General features: G+C 45.2%; 1 protein-coding gene across 3 annotated transcripts in view; it reads left to right on the forward strand.

The window, feature by feature from the left end:
- Nucleotides 1–23,510, forward strand: part of SYTL3 (synaptotagmin like 3) — a 95,987-nt gene that overhangs the window by 18,046 nt on the left and 54,431 nt on the right. For all 3 annotated transcript variants that reach the window (XM_024997126.2, XM_010800728.4, XM_059889971.1), the window contains exon 4: nt 14,498–14,562. In XM_024997126.2, coding sequence (XP_024852894.1) covers nt 14,498–14,562 — 65 coding nt within the window. The remainder of the gene's footprint in view (nt 1–14,497; nt 14,563–23,510) is intronic.

A 23,510-nucleotide genomic window follows, 5' to 3' on the forward strand; every position in this document is an offset into this window, starting at 1 on the left:
TCCTTCCTCATGACCTTTGCCATGGGCGGAGTTCCTCACGCTGGCTCCTGGCATCAATCACTCATTCAAAGGCAGATCGTTCAACCAGATTGCCTTGCTCCTAAGCACCCCTCTCTGAAACAGCATGTCACGTCACATCCACGTGGCCAGAGTCACCTCCAAACATATCAGGTTTCCTCAGTCTGTCAAAGCCAGCACCCTTCAGGCTTTTCTTAGCATGAGAGGGAAAGAGAAAGAATTCCTGTGAGCCAGCCCTGGCTGCACTTGTGCTCAAGCAGGTCCTGGGCTCTTGAGAGAGGAGGGAAGGTCCTAAGACCCTCTTCAGCGAACCATATGTACTGGGTTGATAAACACTGATGATAAACACTGCGTCACAAGGTAGTAAATTCTTCAGCACTTCTTTTAGTGGTTAAAGTGAGTAAAGCGAAGTCGCTCAGTCATGTCTGACTCTTTGCAACCCCATGGACTGTAGCTTACCAGGCTCCTCTGTCCATGGGATTTTCCAGGCAAGAGTACTGGAGTGGGTTCCCATTTCCTTCTCCAGAGGATCTTCCAGACCCAGGGATTGAGCCCAGGTCTCCCGCATTGTAGGCAGACACTTTATCATCTGAGCCACCAGGGGAGTCTCAAAGTGAAAGTGAAAGTCGCTCAGTCGTGTCCAACTCTTTGCGACCCCATGGACCATACAGTCCATGGAATTCTCCAGGCCAGGATACTGGAGTGGGTAGCCTTTCCCTTCTCCAGGAAACCTTCCCAATGCAGGGGTCGAACCCAGGTCTCCCGCACTGCAGGCAGATTCTTTACCCGCTGAGCCACAAGGGAAGCCCCTTTAGTGGTTAACTGGAAACTAAAAATCAAAACAGGAGGACAGGGTCTGAGGCAACCTCTCAGGAAGGGGGCCGAGGACAGGGTCTGAGGCAACCTCTCAGGAAGGGGGCCGTGTTGAAATCTCCGCCCTGGAGAGCACTGTGCCCTGGGGCATTGTAACTGAACCCCTCTAAGCTCTTGAAGTGTGATTTCTAAAACCCCAGCTTCCTGGTGTCGAAATAAGGATGTTTTTCAAAATACTAGAGATAATTGCATTGCTCTGAGAGAACTGATGCAGGAAATTGTAGGGCGAGAGAGCTAAGTAATTTATAACAACCCCCCCCCCCACCACCACCTTCTCTTTGCTTCCTTTCTTTGAAGCTTTCTACCCTCTCTAGTTTTGTCCACTCTGGGCTGCCGTCCAGTCTAGGGGGTCAAACCAAAGAAAAGGCTTGGTGAAGTGTGAGAGTCTTTGACAGTCTTAACTGGGACCTGGACAGGTTTTCGACCCCAATCGTTTTCTTCTCCCTGCTTCTTCTTCAGCCTAAGACCCATCCCTCAAGAAGTGGATTTGTTGTGGGAACAGGAGGAAAACATAGGTTTTAAAATCAAGCAAAAGTAAAGTCTAGGGTAGCAGTTTTGAAGAAAGCAAAACCAGTGTTCAGACTGCTGCAGTCAGTGCAGAGGGCCTGTGAGCAGCGCTGGCCCTGGGCTTGGGCTGAGGGTCCAGGAAACAGATGAGGATTCTGCCTGCTGGGCAGGTTTTCTGCTCAGGACCCGTAGGGGCTCAGGGGAGGGGGTGGGGGACTAAGCTGGCTCAAGGTGACTTCCCAGAGCACCCTGTGGGAGCATTTCTGGAAGATGGTCAGGCTTAGAGAGGGAAATGAACACAGTCAGGGACAAGGAATAACATGGGGATGAGTGCTGACTCAAACTACTGGAGTTTCAGCTTCAACATCAGTCCTTCCAATGAATATTTAGGATTGATTTCCTTTAGAATTGACTCTCCTTGCAGTCCAAGGGACTCTCAAGAGTCTTCTCCAACACCACAGTTCAAAAGCATCAATTCTCCGGCGCTCAGGTTTCTTTATAGTCCAATTCTCACATCCATGGCTCCTTAGTTGCTTCAGACGTGTCTGACTCTTTGCTGCCCATGAACTGAAGCCCACCAGGCTTCTCCATCCATGGGATTCTCCAGGCAAGAATACTGAAGTGGGTTGCCATTTCCTTCTCCACACATCCATACATGACTACTGGAAAAACCATAGCTTTGACTTAACGGACCTTTGTTGGCACAGTAATATCTCTGCTTTATAATATGCTGTCTAGTTTGGAGATAGCTTTTCTTCCAAGGAGCAAGTGTCTTTTAATTTCATGGCTGCAGTCACCATCTGTAGTGATTTTGGAGCCCAAAAATACAGTCTCTCACTGTTTCCATTGTTTACCCATCTATTTGCCATGAAGTGATGGGACCAGATGCCATGATCTTAGTTTTCTGAATATTGAGTTTTAAGTCAACTTTTTCACTCTCCTCTTTCACTTTCATCAAGAGTCTCTTTAGTTCCTCTTTGCTTTCTGCCATAAGGGTGGTGTCATCTGCATATCTGAGGTTATTGATATTTCTTCTGGCAATCTTAATTCCAGCTTGTGCTTCATCCAGCCCAGCATTTTGCATGATGTACTCTGCATGGAACTTAAATAAGCAGGGTGACAATATACAGCCTTGACGTACTCCTTTCCCAATTTGGAACCAGTCTTTTGTTCCATGTTTGGTTCTAACTGTTGCTTCTTGACCTGCATACAGATTTCTCAGGAGGCAGGTCAGGTGGTCTAGGATTCCTATCTCTTCTAAGAATTTTCCACAGCTTGTTGTGATCCACACAGTCAAAGGCTTTGGTGTAGTCAGTAAAGCAGAAGTAGATGTTTTTCTGGAACTCTCTTGCTTTCCTGATGATCCAAAGGATGTTGGCAATTTGATCTCTGGTTCCTCTGCCTTTCTAAATCCAACTCAAACATCTGGAAGTTCACAGTTCACGTGAACTGTTGAAACCTGGCTTGGAGAATTTTGAGCATTACTTTACTAGTGTGTGAGATGAGTGCAATTGTGCGGTAGTTTGAGCATTCTTTGGCATTGCCTTTCTTTGGGATTGGAATGAAAACTGACCTTTTCCAGTCCTGTGATCACTGCTGAGTTTTCCCAATTTGCTGGCATATTGAGTGCAGCACTTTCACAGCATCATCTTTAGGATCTGAAATAGCTCAACTGGAATTCCATCGCCTCCACTAGCTTTGTTCGCAGTGATGCTTCCTAAGGCCCACTTGACTTCACATTCCAGGATGTCTGGCTCTAGGTCAGTGATCACACCATCGTGGTTATCTGGGTTGTGAAGATCTATTCTGTATAGTTCTTCTGTGTATTCTTGCCACCTTTTCTGAATATCTTCTGCTTCTGTTAGGTCCGTACCATTTCTGTCCTTTATTGTGCCCATCTTTGCATGAAAAGTTCCCTTGATATCTCTAATTTTCTTGAAGACATCTCTAGTCTTTTCCATTCTATTGTTTTCCTCTATTTCTTTGCACTGATCACTGAGGAAGGCTTTCTTATCTCTCCTTGCTATTCTTTGGAACTCTACACTCATGTGGGTATATCTTTCCTTTTCTCTTTTGCCTTTAGCTTCTCTTCTTGTCTCAGCTATTTGTAAGGCCTCCTCAGATAGCCATTTTGCCTTTTTGCATTTCTTTTTCTTGCATTTGCTTTTTATCCATTGGCCAAATGAGGGTACGAGTGACTTAATAGTCTTTGAAGCCTTCTGTTACCAAAGATACAGTGAAAAAGTGGAAATTTGTGGCATACTTTTTGGAAAGTTTATCTTGTCCTTACTAAAGGGAATATTTACACAATAGTTTGAGTGTCATCCCTTTTGTTGAAGTTGATTTCTCCTATGGTCAGTCATGGCAGGTCTTGCTTCAAGAAACCTTTTTGTGATGAGTAAGCTTCCTGTATCCTTAAGTTCAGACTTGAAGTTGTCACTCACTCAGTTCCGCTGAACCTTTTCACCCTACAGGAAGGTCAGTGTCAGGAGGCCATTTTTCCAGGCTGACACTCAAGGTGCTGGTGAAGTGCTGCCTTGGTTCGAGCTCTGGGCTGAAATGTAGCTGAGAGTTATGGGCACTGGAGGTGGAGGGCTACCAGACAGGCTTGTAGGCCCTTTCCAGTCGTGTGTTCGTAGGAATTTCCACAATAACAGACGCACATCCATAGATCAGCCCAAGAGTGCATTCCAGTGCCAAACAGACGTCATGGGTAGATTTTTTGATTTCGGATGATTCTACTCCTGCACTGTTTCATGAATGCAGATATCTGTGAGATCCTGATTTCCCAATTTGGAGTTTCTTTATTTTGATTCATTTTCAGTCAACTGAAGTGTCTCTTCAAAGATTTTTCTTCTCAGAAGAGCATGTGGGTGGTGTGTTTTAAGCCATTGCCTATCTGAAGATGCCTTCAATAGCCTTTCCTCATGAGTAAGGACTTCCCTGGGTTTTATTCATTTTTTAAACTATTTTGTTTTTGGGTGTAGCTGATTAACAGACATTGTGGTGGCAGTTTCAGATGAAGAACCAGACATTCATATCTATCCGCTCTCCACCAGGCTCCCCTCCCATCCAGGCTGCCAGACACCTTTGAGCAGAGCTCCATGAGCACATGGAAAGTTCCATAGCACACAGCACATGGAGCTTTGAGCAGAGTTCCACGTGCTATGCAGCAGGTCATTGTCGGCTATCATTTTCAACACAGCAGTAGGACTTCACTGGGTTTTAAAATCTCAGGTCCCAACTTTCCATCTTTAAGTTCATTTAACGTGTTATCATTGTCCTTTGGAATCTACTGTAACAGACACACTGGAGACTAGCTCTATTTTTCTTTATTGATCATCTGGATTTTAGGTAGTAGAAGCATATTGGGTTTTTCCAAATCCTTGTAATTGAAAGCAGTTTCTAATATCTTCCTGGGTCTGAGTCTCTCCACACTGATTTTCATGGATTAAGAAGAATTCCCTGGAGCTGGCTGTGCCTTGGATGTGCTTGTTGTTTTTTTAATTATTTTTAATTGTGGAGAAATACACATAAAATTTACCATTATAGCTAAGGCTACGTGTACAGTTTAATGGCATTTGAAAGTGTGGGTAATCATTAGTCAAACCCACTTCATCAGCCTTCACTCATCAAGGTCATCCAGGAGACTTACATACCCACTGTTATCTTTTTAAAAATGTTTATTTATTTTTGCTGCTCTGGGTCTTGGTTGCTGCACATGGACTTTCTCTAGCGGTGGTGAGCAGGGGTCCACTCCTCATTGTGGTGCATGGGCTTCTCAATGTGGTGGCTTCTGTCGTTGTGCACAGGCTCTCGGGTACATGGGCTGCAGGGGCTGTGGCACAGGGGCTTAGTTTCTCTGTGGCATGTGGGATCATCCCAGGCCAGGGATCAAATCCTGTGTTCCCCGCATTGGCAGATGGATTCTTAGCCCCTGTGCCACCAGGGAAGGCCCTCGATTATTTCTTAAATTTCAATTAATTATGGCTGTGCTGCGTCTTCCTTGTTGCGTGTTGGCTTTCTCTGGTTGCAACACCCCCTCCATTCTTGTCCTAAACAGTGAGATGTTCGCCAAGTGAGTTGTTTTCCAGGAACTGGGAGTCAGCGGCCTCTCAGTTCAGTTCAGTTCAGTCACTCAGTCGTGTCCGACTCTTTGCGACCCCATGAATTGCAGCACGCCAGGCCTCCCTGTCCATCACCAACTCCCGGAGTTCACTGAGACTCATGTCCATCGAGTCAGTGATGCCATCCAGCCATCTCATCCTCTGTCGTCCCCTTCTCCTCCTGCCCCCAATCCCTCCCAGCATCAGAGTCTTTTCCAATGAGTCAACTCTTCACATGAGGTGGCCAAAGTACTGGAGTTTCAGCTTTAGCATCATTCCTTCCAAAGAAAACCCAGGGCTGATCTCTTCAGAATGGACTGGTTAGATTCCTTGCAGTCCAAGGGACTTTAGTTTGAGCTTAATTGGCTAAGATTGGATAGGCCCACCGACCCGCCAACTGCGCGTGCGTAAGGGTCCTCTCCGTGACCTTTTGAGGTCAGAGGGCAAAAACTCCACCGCCCCCCCCCCCCCCCCCCCCCCGCCGAAGATCGTGGTGAGTGCCTCCATCTTCCCAAGAGCAGAGGCCTGGAGCCTAGTTACGCCTGCACACAATGGCCATGGCCCACCTTTTAACAATCACCCTTCCCCACGCTCTGCACACCCAGACCCCCTGCCGCTTTAGTCTTCATCCCATCAGTACTTTGAAGCCTTGCCGTCTGGGAGGTGGATCTGAGGCCTGCTCCCTCTCTCTGCACTTGGTTGCCTTGCGAATAAACCCTTGCTTTGCTGCAGACTTCAGCGTCTCAGCTTACTGCACGTCAGGCAAACCAACCTGGTAATACCTGCGTGTTGTGGTACAACCATCAGCACCGCCTACTTCCAGGCTTTTTCATCTTGCACAACTGAAACTCTGTTCCATCCAGCAGCTCCCTGTTCTTCCCTCCCTCCCCTGCCCCTCTGCCCGCATCCATCCTTCTGTCTCTCTGACTCCCGTGGGCCCCTCACACAGGTGGAATCACACAGTGTCTGTCTGTGTCTGGCTCATTTCACTAAGCACACGCTTTTCGAGGTTCACCCGTGATGCAGCATGCTGCAGAGTTCCTCCCTTCTTAAGGCTGCCCTCATGTTCTTGAGTGTGTATGCATCACCTTTTGTCTGTTCATCTGCTTATGAGTGCTTGGGTTGCTTCTGCCCTTTGGCTGTGGTGATTAGTGGATGTGCAAACATCTCTTTGAGACCCTGCTTTCAATTCTTTCAGGTGTATTCCAGAAGTGGGGCTGCTGAGTCACGTGGTAATTCTGTGTTTAATTTTTTGAGACCCATCATACAGTCTCCAACAGCTGAGCTGTTTCACGTTCCCACCAACAGTGCACAAGGGTTCCAGTTTCTTCACCTGTTGTCTTCTGGGTTTTTATTATTATTATTTTTTTTTTTAATGGTAGTTACTAATGGGTGTGTGGAGAAGGCAATGGCACCCCACTCCAGTACTCTTGCCTGAAAAATCCCATGGACAGAGGAGCCTGGTAGGCTGCAGTCCATCGGGTCGCTAAGAGTCGGACACGACTAAGTGACTTCACTTTCACTTTGCACTTTCATGCATTGGAGAAGGAAATGGCAATGCACTCCAGTGTTCTTGCCTGGAGAAGCCCAGGGACTGGGGAGCCTGATGGGCTGCCATCTGTGGGGTCGCACAGAGTCAGACACGACTGAAGCGACTTAGCAGCAGCAGCAACAGCAGCACTAATGGGTGTGAGGTGGGGGTTTGCTTGTGTTTTGACTCAGTAACATTTTCTTCGGTCAGCTCTGACTATTCTTTAATGCTGCTTGGCCTGGCTTACTGGGGATAACCTAGCTTGGTCTTGCTCTCTCGCTTCCATTTATATTCCTTATCCCTCAGCGTTCACTGTCTTTTTCTTTCGTGTTCTGGGAAGGCATCCTTACTGAGTCAGCGTCATTGATTCAACTCTCCAGCTTCTCAATTCTGCTCTTTCCTGTTGGTAAAACAGCTTGCTCTGCGTTTGTATTGTTGTTTCCTAAATCTTCCTTGATTCTAGTGTGTTGTCTCTTGTTGGCTTTTCCTTAAGTCTTTCTGTTTCTTTTTCATAGAAAAGAAGGAAAGAGAGTGTTTGTCTCTCAGTTGTGTTCGACTCTTTGCAACCCACAGACTGTAGCCCACCAGGCTCCTCTGTCCATGGAAATCTCTAGGCAAGAATACTGGAGTGGGTTGCCATTTCCTTCTCCAGGGGATCATCCCAGTCCAGGGATCGAACCCAGATCTCCTGCATTGCAGGCAGATTCTTTACTGTCTGAGCCACCAGGGAAGTCCCCTTTTTCATAAGAGGCGGCAGGTCTTAATTAAATGCCTTTGAAGATGACTGCTTTCTGAAACTTCCCTTGGTTCCTGCAGTGATGCACCTTGAGTAGCCATTCCTGGCCTGCAGGGCTCTTTCTCCTGCCTGCAGCCTTTTGTCAGAGGTTCTGCGTTGTCTTCAGACCACCAGGTTGGAGTTTACCAACAGAGCCCTCGCTCCTTGTCTTTGTGGAGCGGTGGAGGAGCCAGTTCTTAGATCTGTAGGGAAGACAGGGTGCTACACAGTGTTTAACCTGGTTTCCAGGCTTTAAGGAGTGCAGCACTGTCCAGCTACAGTAGAATTATTTCATTGACTCATTTTCTGATGTAACAAACCAGGGACTGCAAACTCGTGGCCAACAGGCAGCAAAGCGCCCACAGGCTTTATTTTGTGTCCTGCTCATGTCTAATATTTGCCCTTTTAGTGCCTTAAAGTGGGCATGGTCCGCCAGCTCACCATAGCGCCTCGCCCGCCCTCTTGTCTCATCTCTCGCCTTCTCTCTTCATCTGGTTTCTGCTTGGTGCCTGACTCTGTGACCCCTGCCCCTACACATTCAGAAAGCGTGACAAACGTCAGCCCTCGGTGCCACCGGGGCTCCATCTCTGTTGGTCCCACCTTATCCCTTCAGTTCCCAGGACGCTGCCTGCAGGGGTGGGGATGTTCGTTATTCACCAGTCCACACATTCATTCACCGGCCCCACTGTGTCTCTAAGTTGTGCTTGGGGCTGTGGATACAGCGCTGAATTTAACACAGAGGGGACCTGCCTCCTCTCAGCGGCCAAGTAGAGTTATTCCTGTTTTGCAGGAAGCTATGGTAGCCACTTGATTAAAATCGTTCCTTTATCTTATCTTGATTCCGACTTCTCTCCTAGTTACCTAGGATTTAATCACAATGATCAGTCTTTTTTTTCCTGTAAGAACATTGAAATCAGATCAACTGAGCTGGTTGGTAGAAACAAACGAAAAAAAACCTCATTATTTTGCTTTGTAACTAAAACTGCCTTAGATATAAGATTATTTGAAGTAAAAAAATTTTTTTTCAACTGTATGCATGCATAGGACCATTTAAGCTGGGAATTACCAAGTGATTGGACAAGCTAGTCCAAAGAAATTAAGTTGATGCTTGGTTTTACATTATTTGGCTTCTTTGTTTGGAGTTTTTGTAGCTTGTCTGTCTAATAAGCCACCAAGACTTTCTTGAAGCTTCCTTGCCATCAGGGTGCTGGTTAGAGAGCAGGTCTGCCTGGGAGGGGTGTGTCTTAAGGCATTGGAAGAATCCTGGCATGCAGACGAATTTCCTACCTCTTGTTTGCTGAACTGTGGAAATATGTTTAGCAATTTCTGGGAACACCGTGCTGACTTCTCTTGGAATATAAAGCATGGATGTGACAGCTTGCCGACCTGCAGGTGCGAGTAATTTGAATGCAAAGTAAAGATGCAGTCTAGCAGGCCTGTTTGGCTCACTGCTTGCTAATAGTGATAAGGTCAAACTATCTTTCCATTAGAGTCCTCCGTTCATCGCATTATTGAACATTTGCATGCTAGAATTTGCAAAGTGCTTTTCAACAGTTTTCTCTTTTGCTAATGAAATGACAGCATTAATGGAGTTCAAGGCTATGAAAATGGATGCTGGAACCTCCAGCAGTTTATTAAGAGCAGTATCACGTGCTTGGCATTTATAATTACAGTGATCCCCCTGCAGAGTGAGTGGAGAGTCAGACGCAGAACTCAGGTCTGACTCCAGACTTTTTATTCCCTCCACCACCTCTGGAGTTTGCTTTCTGAGATGTATTTATTAGGTGACTGAAAGAGTTTTAAGGAGGCAAGTTGTGATTCTACCAGAGAAATTTAAAACTGTTAATCTCTTGCTGGGCTCTGAAAATGTTCCAAGAAGTTTTCATAGCCACATTCTGATCGAGTCATTGAGGGAGAAATTCCTTTGGTTCCTGTGAGTCAGGCTACCCTGAGTTGGCCCTAATGAAGACAGAGATATAGCAAGATCTGCTCACCTCTGCCTTAGACAGTAAGACCCATAAATGGTCCTCCTTATAAAGCCTGGGATTTGTGTGGACAGGGAGCCATTATGAAAGCTCTTAGGGAATAATTGTTCACAAAACAGCTGATTCTGCAGAAAGTGTTTGTGGAGATAGGGCCGCAGTCTAGTTCTCAAAGGAAATAGCCTCGAACGCAACAGGTGCTTGTCACTGTTTGGTTTAGGACTGTGGTACTTCTATCCTTCCGTTCTTTAGTCACAGATAAGCCCAAGAGACCTGTGGGCTTGTGTCCAAATCTATCCCTGCCAAGGAAGCTTGTGCTTGAATTTCACAAGTAATCCACTGGGATTCTGTAAGAGGATTAGTTGATTGCATCAGATGCCTAGCACTAGAAGATACTAATATTTTACTTTATCTGCTTCTTGTATAGGTTCTGAAGCCAGGGCTAGAGGCAGACTTTTTAATAAAATGTTGTAAAATGTAATAAAATAAAAATGTTTATTCAGGCATTTTCACCATTTGCTCCTCTGTCCCCTCAGCTGTTCTTCCTTTTTCGTGATTGTGTATCTACAGGTGTGTTTACTCCTCAGTGACAGCTTGTGTCTGGCTGGCTCAGCTGCCTACAGAGTCACGGACTGAGTTGCTGCAGAAATCTTATCTCTGATCTCTTGTCTGGTCTGAGCCCTTGCCCCACCCACAGCACCTGTCTCATATATAAATGTTTCTGGTCACAGGTAACAGGCTGGAGAATTTGAGAGAGTTAGATGAGTTGGAAGGGTCATGACCCCCAGGAAAACAAATCAGGTTCAGTTCAGTCACTCAGTCGTGTCGGACTGTTTGCGACCCCATGAACCGCAGCATGCCAGGCCTCCCTGTCCATCACCAACTCCCGGAGTTTACTCAAACTCATGTCCATCGAGTCAGTGATGCCACCCAACTATCTCATCCTCTGTCATCCCCTTCTCCTCCTGCCCTCAATCTTTCCCAGCATCAGGGTCTTTTCAAATGAGTCAGCTCTTCACATCAGGTGGCCAAAGTATTGGGGTTTCAGCTTCAGCATCAGTCCTTCCAATGAATACCCAGAACTGAGCTCCTTTAGGATGGACTGGTTGGAGCTCCTTGCAGTCCAAGGGACTCTCAAGAGTCTTCTCCAACACCACAGTTCAAAAGCATCAATTCTTCAGCTCTCAGCTTTCTTTATAGTCCAACTCTCACAATAAGTCAGGAAGTGAAGTTTATTAATCAGAGCGAGGCCTCTTTGTTTCCATATTTGATTTTTCTCTCCTGCTGTCCTCATCCTAATGCTTAGATTTTGTCCTGCTTATAAGGATGGAGGAAGCATCCTCAGAAATAGAGCAATTGAATTCACCACCCCACTTATCCCGCAAAACTTTCCCTGTGTTTTGACCCTCTGCTTGTCTTAAGTACCAGAGGGGAAACTTGTGTGGGGTTGCTATGTTCTCCTTCACGTGTTTTGTGTCAGTTTAGTAGATTAGATACCTGAGTTTCTGATTTATGCATGAAAACACTTCCCCTTCTCTCCAGATGTGTCACAGTTGCACGTTTCACATGTTTTTGGCTCTGAATGATATTGACTGACTATCAAAATTCTGTTGCCAGAATTCATACATGCTCTGTGTATGTTTCTCAAAAGGCAGATCAGGTGGTCTGGTATTCCCATCTCTTTCAGAATTTTCCACAGTTTATTGTGATCCACACAGTCAAAGTCTTTGGCATAGTCAATAAAGCAGAAATAGATGTTTTTCTGGAACTCTCTTGCTTTTTCCATGATCCAGCGGATGTTGGCAATCTGATCTCTGGTTCCTCTGCCTTTTCTAAAACCAGCTTGAACAACAGGAAGTTCATGGTTCACATATTGCTGAAGCCTGGCTTGGAGAATTTTGAGCATTACTTTACTAGCGTGTGAGATGAGTGCAATTGTGTGGTACTTTGACCATTCTTTGGCATTGCCTTTCTTTGGGATTGGAATGAAAACTGACCTTTTCCAGTCCTGTGATCACTGCTGAGTTTTCCAAATTTGCTGGCATATTGAGTGCAGCACTTTCACAGCATCATCTTTGAGGATTTGAAATAGCTCAACTGGAATTCCATCACCTCCACTAGCTTTGTTCATAGTGATTCTTTCTAAGGCCCACTTGACTTCACATTCCAGGGTGTCTGGCTCTAGGTCAGTGATCACACCATTGTGATTATCTGTGTCATGAAGATCTTTTTTGTACAGTTCTTCTGTGTATTCTTGCCACCTTTTCTTAATATCTTCTGCTTCTGTTAGGTCCATACCATTTCTGTCCCTTATTGAGCCCATCTTTGCATGAAATGTTCCCTTGGTATCTCTAATTTTCTTGAAGAGATCTCTAGTCTTTCCCATTCTGTTGTTTTCCTCTATTTCTTTGCATTGATTGCTGAAGAAGGCTTTCTTATCTCGTCTTGCTATTCTTTGGAACTCTGCATTCAGATGCTTATATCTTTCCTTTTCTCCTTTGCTTTTTGCTTCTCTTCTTTTCACAGCTATTTGTAAGGCCTCCCCAGACAGCCATTTTGCTTTTTTGCATTTCTTTTCCAAGGGGGTGATCTGCCTCTTGAGAAATTTGTATGCAGGTCAGGAAGCAACAGTTAGAACTGAACATGGAACAACAGACTGGTTCCAAATAGGAAAAGGAGTACATCAAGGCTGTATATTGTCACCCTGCTTATTTAACTTATATGCAGAGTACATCATGAGAAACGCTGGACTGGAAGCAGCACAAGCTGGAATGAAGATTGCCGGGAGAAATATCAATAACCTCAGATATGCAGATGACACCACCCTTATGGCAGAAAGTGAAGAGGAACTCAAAAGCCTCTTGATGAAAGTGAAAGTGGAGAGTGAAAAAGTTGGCTTAAAGCTCAACATTCAGAAAACGAAGATCATGGCATCTGGTCCCATCACTTCATGGGAAATAGATGGGGAAACAGTGGAAACAGTGTCAGACTTTATTTTTTGGGGCTCCAAAATCACTGCAGATGGTGACTGCAGTCATGAAATTAAAAGACGCTTCCTCCTTGGAAGGAAAGTTATGACCAACCTAGATAGCATATTCAAAAGCAGAGACATTACTTTGCCAACAAAGGTTCGTCTAGTCAAGGCTATGGTTTTTCCTGTGGTCATGTATGGATGTGAGAGTTGGACTGTGAAAAAGCTGAGCACCGAAGAATTGATGCTTTTGAACTGTGGTGTTGGAGAAGACTCTTGAGAGTCCCTTGGACTGCAAGGAGATCCAACCAGTGCATTCTGAAGGAGATCAGCCCTGGGATTTCTTTGGAAGGAATGATGCTAAAGCTGAAACTCCAGTACTATGGCCACCTCATGCGAAGAGTTGACTCATTGGAAAAGACTCTGATGCTGGGAGGGATGGGGGCAGGAGGAGAAGGGGACGACAGAGGATGAGATGGCTGGATGGCATCACCGACTCAGTGGACGTGAGTCTGAGTGAACTCCAGGAGTTGGTGATGGACAGAGAGGCCTGGCGTGCTGCGATTCATGGGGTTGCGAAGAGTCGGACACGACTGAGCGACTGAACTGAACTGATACTTTATAGAAGAGAATTTGACATAAGTTGAAGTTTTAATGTTTCTGAAACTTGCATAACCTAGGAATTGATCCTTCTTTTTATAGCAGATGATTTTAATAGTGTCAATAATTTATAGTGTCTGTGTGTTTAACTTCTTATATCCTGAAAGGCTTTGACAGTTCTGCCTTTCTGAGGCTCTATGAAGTTGAGGGTGGTTTCTTCAGAAGTTTGGAAACTTGGAAGCTATTAAGAGCTAACACGCTCTGGGAGCTAACATGCTTTGGGACTTCAGTTTCGAGCAGTGGCCATACAAAGTCCCCACACTGCTCTGCCTATAAGTAGGACAGGAGGGGATATAGGGACATAGACATGCCCAGGGAGCCGCTGTCAGACTTGCTGCCCAGCGAGAGGTCACTTTCGCTGTCTCTCAAGTGGTCCCGGGATCTCCAGTGAAGCCCACTGATCCATGTCCCAGACTTCAGGTCCTCCCAGGAACCTTCTCAGCTGAATTCGCTCTGCTGGCTCTTGGTAAATGTTGTGGTTAACTCAGACTAACCTCACCATAACCCAAGGATGATCTCGCTTAGCTGAACAGACAACATTGAATTTCTCTGATTATCTTTCACGCCATTGTTCCCCACCATAAATGTGATAAACTGGTCGTTTTGATGGCAATTTTGTTTCTCCCTGTGTATTTATTGGGTATGGGTTAAACACATATGTTAATATGTATATATTACATGGTAATGTGTACAGGGATAAAACGTACCCAAGTAGAAACTCCAGCTTTGTTGCTCATTTCAAGATTATCTTTCTATTTATTTTTACTTATTTTTATTGAAGCATAGTTGATTTATAATGTATTTGTTTCAGATGTATAGTAAAATGATTCAGTTTGATATATAATATTCCTTTTCAGAATAGGAATATAATATTCCTTTTGTAGCTTTGCTGCTTTCCAGTCAACTCCCTTAACCTCTATGGGAAATCTGTATAGTTAGGGGTCTGGGCCGGAAATCTGAACTCTGAGCTCTTTTGCTAGACTAATATTTTGATATTATCCCCCTGCTTGGTATGAGTCAAATACAGCACCACCCACATCACTCTCTGAGGCTTCCTTTCTGCTTGTTTTCCAGAAATGTGAAAATAAAAACTGGAGACTGGTTCTTCGAGGAACGAGCCAAGAAATTTCCAACGGAAGGTAAATGCTCTTAAAATGTTTGCTGAAGTGAAATATATTCCTAGTTTAAAAATATTTAGTGGTAAGACTTTTGAATATGAAAAACTTAAAAAGGTGTGATATATTGGCTTCTGTCTGGTCCTCCTGTTCCTTTTGTCTGAATGTTCCTGTCTTTGGCCCTCAGTTCAAGTGGCCACCACCTTTGCTTCTGGGGCTTCCCTCTGGGCCCACACTTACCCAGCTCTAACCCCGCTAGAACCTGCCTGTTCTCTGTGAAGTTGCCCTGACCTCTGCCCTGGGAGTAATGTCTCCTTCCTCCCAAACACTGGCTTGGGCATCTCTCCCATAACTGTTAAAAGTGCCCCGTATTATATCATCATTGATGCCCTTCTTTCTCTCCATCAGCAGACACTCTGCCTTAAAAATCCTGTTAGCTCCTTACAGCCCCAAACCTTGTTTATGATAATTGATCAAAATGATGGAATGAATCACTGAAGACCACAGTGAGAGAACTGTGTTAGAATTTAACAGATTCTGGTGACTCTGATGTGAGCACATGTGATTATCTGCATCGAGTGTGTGTTTGGTCTCCGCACCCCAGATGTTTTTAAAAGCACTAGCCAAGTTGGTGTCATTAGTAGCTGGGCGTCAAGGCCTTGGAGAGAACAGGACATGCTTTGGTTACAGAAGTGTCACATGAGAGGATGCGGGCTGGGCAGATGAGAGGATAACTTATCAGGCAGAGGTGTATTTACACGTGGTCAGAATAAAGCACAGAGCTGTGCCCCCCACCTGGGCGTGGAGGCGATGATCTCAGGTGGCCCCGGCCTGTGGAGGCTTGGAGCTGGTTTTCCGTTCCTGACCAGAGACCGAAGTTAGGCTGCAGCAGTGAAAGCCCCAGATCCCAGCCGCTAGACCCCCAGGGGCCAGTGACCAGGCCCTGGCCCATCAGCTCTGTAGAGATGTATTTCCACAGAGAGAGAAAGCAGCGAAGCAAGTAAAGTGTCTGAAAGGAGGAGAAAGGGTACGTGTGGACACACACACGTGGACTCTGAGTTGTGCCCTCGTGGTAGTTTGAATCACTTGAAAGATTGAAGGCAGGAGGAGAAGGGGGCGACACACGATGAGCTGGTTGGATGGCACCACGGACTCCATGAACGTGAGTTTGAGCAAGCTCTGGGAAGTATTGAAAGACAGGGAAGCCCGAGGTGCTGCAGTCCAAGGGGTCACACAGAGTCAGACATGACTGAGCGACTGAACAACAGAACATGTGGGCGTTTCTTCCAGGGTTCCTTTGGCCAGTTGTCCTGCTTGCCTGGTTCTGAGTCAGGTTTTGGTTTATCTCAGGGTCCTCCCGTGTGTGCGCACACCTCTTAGCCAAGACGAGTCTAGCGAAGAGGCCTCTGGGTAGTTGACCTCACTTACCATAGGTGACACCCCCTCCCTTTTTGACCTCCAAGGAGCCTTTCTGCAAGTGTGTAGTCAGGAAGGTCTCCTGGACTCCGAGAATGAGGAACATGTGATCTTTTATCTCCTACCTGGGCAGCAAGATTCAGTTCTTCTCTCGCTCCTCATCTTGGGAGCGTCTGTCCACACGAGACGAACTCTGGCTGTTCAGCCAGGGGCCCATCTGCCTCCTGTCTCAGTGACACGGGTGTCACCCTCCTCTGTGACGTGTGACCATGAGGAGTGCACACAGGGAGCCTGGGCTGACCTAGAGGGGGTGGGGTGGCTGCAGACACTGTGGGTGGTCGGGAGGAGACAGTCACGATCTGAGGTGGAGAAATAAGCTGTTTAGCCTTAGCTAAAGCGCATGCATGTTGACACATAAAGGGAGTCATTCATCTAGAGTGCTAATGCTCCACTTTTATTTTAATAAAAGCACCTTGAACTGAGGTTTAGTTGGCGGCAAATTCTCCCCTGAATTACGTTCCTGACTCTGCTTATTGAAGAAAAAGTGACATTTCTGCCGAATTTATTAGAAATCTGGAGGAATGTGCAACACTGATGGGATTGTTCAAGCCGGGGAAAAAAAAAGTAGCAAGTGTGTATGATTTTTATCTAGACCTGTGTTTCTCCATCCGTTTTTCATTAGTGTCCTCTTTCCAGCCTACAAACAGCCTTATCAATACTGTTTCCCAAATATTACCCATTCATGAAAGTTTAATAGCACAGATATGTTGCATAGCTATGTATGCATGGAAAGTTCATCTTTGTGTATGGAAACCTTTTGGAGCAGACCACAAACTCTTGCGATATCTAAGATTTTTTTTCATCCTCCAAGCAGTGTTTGCTCCTTGAGGGCCGTCAGCCTGTGTCTACCCAGTACACCGTCTAAGCAAGCATGGCCACGTGGAGTCTTCTTGTTTATTGCTTTGTTCCTTGAAAATATTTTTTGGTTGGAAGGTGTAGGGGCTTCTTCAGGTGGTATGTAAGTTCTCATTTTCTTTCACTCCTAGTCCTAGTTCATAAATAATAAGTCTTTAGGGAGTGAAGTTTCTGTTATTTCTCAAAACCAATTCAGTGAAGACATCCTGGAATTTTTTTTAGTATGTTGTTGGCAGTTCTGGTATCATTATTTCAGGTAGGGAAGTTGATTTGCAGGCCAGACCATGTGTGTGCGTGTGTGTGTGTGCATATCTGTGTGTGTGCATATGTGTGTGTGTGTGCATGCGCATGTTGCTACCTCATCTTTTCAGCATTCTTCCTTTAAGTGAGGAGAAGTAGGTCAATCCACCGGGATAACCTAAGACCTAAAAGGGGGAAGAGGAAAGAAGTTATACCAACTTCCTGGGTTTCTCTCCCTTGTCCAGCAACTTTTCCACCAGAATGAAACCATCAGTAAGAAAAAAAAATTAGAATAATGCAAGTCAGCCTAGGCATGAATCGTCCTTTCCAATTTGTGTCATTTTCATTTTCCCCAAAGTAGGATGCAAAAGAGAAAGCGAATCCTTCCTTCTCTGCAATGCGTCCTCAGTGCTGAGATGCCTCGTCTTCCTGTGACCCAGTTTTAGTTGAGTTGGGCTCAGAAGGTGTGGAGAGAGGAAGAGACGTGCTGCGTGGGGGGTGGGGGGTCGTGAGGAAGACCGTGCGCCTGACCACAGGTGGGCGGGAGGAGACGGGTTGGCAAGGGGGCTGCTGCAGGGTTATCCAGACAGGCAGGAATTCCAGCTCACCTGTCTGTGCCCCCAAAAGAAACTTAGCTGAGTTGGGGCGCTCCATCAGATGAGTGCCAGGTAGGAAAACAGAGGCCACGCGCTGATTTGAAGAGACGGTGTTGAGGGACTTGGTTAGAGAGGTGTTATTGGAGGGCCTGGAAAAGCAAAAATAGACCGTGAGGGAGCCACAGAGATGTGGCTGCGGGGAGCAGACACGGCCAGGCCTCCTGCCGCGTGGATCTGATGGAGACAGGGTGAGGCCCCTCCTTCTCGCGCCCTCTCTGGGTGCTGTGCTTAGTCGCTCAGTCGTGTCCAAGTGTCTGCGACCCCACGGACTGCAGCCCACCAGGCTCCTCTGTCCATGGGATTCTCCAGGTAAGAACACTGGAGTGGGTGCCATGCCCTCCTCCAAGGGACCTTCCCAACCCAGGGATCAAACCCATGTCTCCTGCATGGCAGGCGCATTTTTGCCATCTGAGCCACCAGGGAACCCAAGAATACTGGAGTGGTAGCCTATCCCTTCTCCAGGGGATCTTCCCGACCCAGGAATCTTTACCTGGCAGATTCTTTACCCATTGAAATACCAGAGAAGCCCTCCCTCTCCCTGCTGGGCCCTACTAGGGAATCTAAGCTCCTGATGTGTTTGAGAAACAGTGGTTCTGCATATTACCTAGTGTGTTTGTTGTAACAGTGTGAACTCAGCTCTCTCCAACCTTCAAAATCCTAAGTGGAAGCTAGGAAAACAAGAGGGTGGCTTAAACCTTGAAAGGGGATGAGACGGCTCAAACCGGTGCCTCTTTCTAGGCATTAATTATCTATTACTGGATAAAAAATTGCTCCCAAACTTAGTGGGTTAAAACAATCTTATCACTTCGCATGATTTCTGTCTTCAGCTGAAGGCTTGCCTGGGGCTGGAGGATCAGCTTTCTGGGGGCTCACACGCTTACCTGGCAGTTAGTGCTGCTGGTGGTGAGCGGTGGGGTTCCTTCACCCCGGACACCTCCAGTAGGCTCCTGAGGGTCCCCCCACACAGAAGCTGGCTTCCCATGGGGCAAGGGACGCAAGACAGGCCAAAGCAGAGCTCTGCATTGCATTTTCATATTTAAAAAATGTTGTGATGAAATATTAAGCATTTTAGCCATGTTTAGCTATACAGTTCAGTGGTATTAAGTACATGCATTTGTTTGGCTACCATCACTACCATCCTTCTCCAGAATTTATCATCCCACGGTCTCCCCTCTCAAAGCCCCTCATAACATCTACTCTATTTCCTATTTTCTGTCTCCATCAATACATGGCTGAGGGTCAGAAGTCACGCCCTGACACTTCTTCTGTGTCCTATAGGTCAGCTTTTTTCAGGGCAGAAGGGACTACGTAAGGGTGTGACTCAGGAGGCAAGACTCACGGGGCCCTTCAGGAGGCTGGCTACCACAATTCTGACATTTCTCCCACCCCAGTGTCTGGAATCCTCCTCCTGCCTTTCATTCTCACTTCCAAGGCCGCAGATCCTAGCTCATCCCCATGCCTCCACCTGCTTCCCCCATCCTCCACTCTGTGAAGAAGGAGATATCTTTTCTCTTTTAAAAGTGGTATTTTCTGGTTATAGAAGTAACACCAGTTCATGGCAGAATATTTGGGAAACGCAGAACAGTATGCCAAAGGCAAGAATAAGTCCACTGAGGGTCAATACTACTGTTAATTACACGCACGCGCACATTCTCGTGGCCCCCTTTCTGGGTAACCCTGTACATGTGGGGGCACACACAGACTAAGCAGTTTTTCTAATGTGTTAATGATCAGACTATATATATAGGCTTTTGTCTTTTAAAATTCAACTTGGCATAAACCTGTCCTTATGCTCTTATGAGACTTCTTCCAACCTTATGCTCTTATGAGACTTCGTACACCGATGACTGCGTAAAATACATCAGATGAACGTACCACCACTTATCAGCTTGTTCCCTCTCGTCTGTGAGTATATCACTGCAGTCAAATTGTCATGTTACAGATGACTCTGCAGTGAATATCCTATACAGGCATCTTGGCATCGGTGTTCATTAGATTCTTAGAAGGAGAATGACTGGTCAGAAGTGTGAACACTTGAGATGCCTGATGTGTTTTGCCAGATTCCACTCTGGGAAACGCATGTGCATTCACGTGACCCGGCATGTTCAGGCCCAGGAACGGCCCCCTCGTCACCCTCTGGCCCCCGTTATATCATCCCATCTCTCGAACATGATTCCAAGTTACCTTTGTGATTTTGTTCTGAATGTGAACTTAATATGCATTCATTTAAAAGATTAAACAATGAAGAAAAACATAGCCATGTTCAAAATACCTCACCCTGACAACTGTTTACCTTTAGTGCATATCATTTCTGTTCTTTGAATATACGTATCCATGGTTGAGTGTGTACGTATAACTGTAACTATATGTACACATTTAAAAGAGCATTTAGACTAAACCATAAGGAACTGATGCTCTTGGGTTAAAAATAAAAAAATTGAGTAGAGGCAGTTTCATGTGAGTAGAGCTAATATGTTTGTCTCTCTTGGAATGTGGCGGTATTTATTTAACCAAATCGCTATTGTTATAAAGTTAGGGAATTTCTAGTTTTGCTGTTACAATTTTGGGGGTTTGTAATCTTATTAAAATATTTTAAATAATATAAAAAATAATAAAAGTGCAGTGAACATGCTTGTAGATAAATCTTTGGCATGTCTCTGAGTATTTCTAGAAGCAGAAGGACAAGATGAAAGGCTGGGAACATTGCCTTCAGAAAGGGTGTACCCGTCTCGCAGGACGAATTGTCCTTAAAAACAAACAGCAGCTTTGTCGCTTGTAAAACCACATTGGTAGTCCAAAGTAGTCGCTTGCTGTTTTCTTTGAATTCTAGTAATGACTAATGGGGTTGAATATTTTCTACCTTTTTGACCTTTTGTAGGTGTTCTTCATGTTAAGCGTACTTGCCCTCTATGGTCATGTTAATTGCATATGTATCTTTATGTTTTCTGACATACAGACTTTTTTTCCCTTGTCGATCATCAGATCTGCCTTTTCCTGTGTAATTTCTTTTATGCTCCAAGAGCGCTTCTTCCCCGTGCCATTTGTTACATACCCATCCATATTTACTTTCTTCTAACTTTATGGATTATTTGCATTCAACTGTTAATGCATCAGGAAGCCAGCTCTAATGTAATTCTCCCAAACATCAGTTTTGTCTGTACAATCTACCCCACCGTCAGTCTCCTTCCCATGGGCTAGTAACCCAGGGCCATTGAGTCACACAGCTCTGGGTGCTGCTCACCTCGTACCCCAGCCGGAGCCCCGGGGGGTTGACCATGTGGATGTCACACCCAGGCTTTGAATCCTTTGAGGGCAGGAGCGATGAGCAAATGAAGCAAGGACCGAGCTGTTTGGAGGTGAAGGAGCTGCTGTACGCAGTACTGTCTGTTACCAGTGGTGGCACTGAGTAGGCGGCTAAGAGTGAAAACTTAGAGTTCTTTTCCTTGTTGGCATTCAGAAACCCACAGCTACCTTTAACGTCAATTGGAGTAATTCCAGGAATCATTATCCCCTCTGTCACCCCATTTCCTTCTCAGACGCTTTACTCACCTCTCTTAATGGCCACTGTTGGATATGTCCCACTTAAGATAAACGTTCCCCAGATTTCCTGGAGAACAGACAAGGTGTAAGTAATAACCCAATAAAGAGTAATAAGTATTAAGTGTGGCAGTTTGTGCTAATTTTCCAACCATTACAAAGATTTAAAAACAAAAAATTTCAGCCGCCATTCTCCATTTTGCAGGGAGAGGATATGAAAAGTATTTTAAATATCTTGTTTTCCCTAAAGTTTTTTTCCTGATTATAGACTGGCTTTTTTTCTCCAAGATTTTGTAAGTTGATATAGTTGTGTTGTCTTAAAATAATTCCTTAAATGCCACAGTCACAGTTCGTCTGTGGTGTATCAGAACGATCAAAACGCACAGACGTTCAAGGACAGTCTTTAGGCAGCTGCCTGTGGTTCTGGGATTGTTACCTCCCGCTCCACCCTCAGTCACTGGGCAGCCTCTGTGCAGAGGGCTTTAATGTGGCTTCCAAGGCCCCTGCTCCAGGGTCAGCGAAGCGCTATTTCATATTAAATTCAAAGTTCCTGATTCGGTGGGATCAAGTGAGGCCCAAGAGTATATACAGACATCTCTAGATAACTGCGAGGGTTTTGGTCCCTCGGTCCCTTGGTCCCTTGGGTACCAAGAACTGAGGATGCTCACATCCCTAATGTGCAATGCTGTAACATTTGCATGTAACCTATACAGATGTTCCCATACACTTATAAGGAATCTAAAGACGATTTAAGCACCTAGTGCTATGTAAGTACTATGTAAATAGTCGCCAGTACGTTGCAAATTCAAAAGTTTTGCTTTTTGGAACTTTCTGGAATTTTTGTTTTTTTGAAAATTTTCCACCTAAGGTTGATTGAACACAGATGTGGAACCTGCGGACAAGGGGACCAATATATTTAACAAGTCCCCAAGTAATTCTTCTTACGCACTTTAAAGTTTGAGAGGCAGTGGTGAAGTAGCACATTTAATGAACAATGCTGATGGAACTTTTCTAGACCACTAGTAACGGGAAAACAAACTGAAACTCATCTTTACTTTTTGACATCTGCTAAGTGTGTAAAGACAGCGCCCTCTTCTGGCTCCTTGTTGTACACGCACATGTTTTACTTTTTTCTTTTCAATTTTTTTTTAAACTTTATTTTATATTGGGGTATTGTGATAGTTTCAGGTGAACAGGGAAGGGACTCAGCCACACATAGAAATGTGTCTATTCTCCCCAAAACCCCTCCTATTCAGGCTTCCGGTTAACAGTGATCAGAGTTACACGTGATATATAGTAAGTAGGTCTGGTGATCCATTTTAAATATAGCAGTGTGCACGTGTTTTTAATTTTTTACAGCCATGACTTGTTACTTGAGCTTAAAATCAGAAAGCGCACGACACTAATACTTTCTAAAACGAATACTTTTCAAGTTTAAAAATGGTCAAATGTGATATATAAACAATATATTGTGGCTTTCACTCTATTGTTGATAATTGGGGAAATCATGTAGGAAGGCTGCACCGATAACAGAGCCTCTGTTAATGGTCTCGGGGATCCACTGTATGACTGACCAGGATTCCCTCATGATTATGAAGGGAAATAATTTTTCACTCCCCTTCTCAGTGGTGAGTGTGATTTAGTTCTTCGTGTGACTTTTCAGAGTTTTATTCTTGGATGTGGTCCATCCGATCTGAGGGCCATCATGACAGCATCCGACTTGCTGCGTGGGCCTGAAACACTCAGGCTTGTGAATTAAAGGAAGCGGGTTCCAGTAAACGTGTGCAGACTATCACAAGGCCTGCCCTTGTCACCTCTGTGTTGGCTGGCTCAGTAAAGCCCTTGCCCCACAGTTTAAGAGGATTCTACAAAGGTGATTCCGTCAAGTTTTCTGTAAGTTACAAATGCAGTATCTAGTGCTTACTTTCTTGAGTGTGTCTTTATGAAATTCTGTTTATTTTCAGGTATACAATTTTGCATATGCTTTTGTCTTAAAGAAAATGTGGCATCTTACTCCGGATATTTTCTCCTCCCTACTCTCTTTAGGAGAAAAAGACAAAATCGGTACCCACGAAAGAGTGTGCTGAGATGATTTTCAGAAGTCAATTTCCCTAATTGGATTCCTTGTCACATCCCTGACAGATTTTTGGACTGGTCCCTTTAAACCAGTTAGAACACAAGCTATCAAGTCAGATTATGATTGATGCA

Source organism: Bos taurus, chromosome 9, assembly GCF_002263795.3.
Source record: "Bos taurus isolate L1 Dominette 01449 registration number 42190680 breed Hereford chromosome 9, ARS-UCD2.0, whole genome shotgun sequence".
Taxonomy (NCBI): Eukaryota; Metazoa; Chordata; class Mammalia; order Artiodactyla; family Bovidae; genus Bos; species Bos taurus.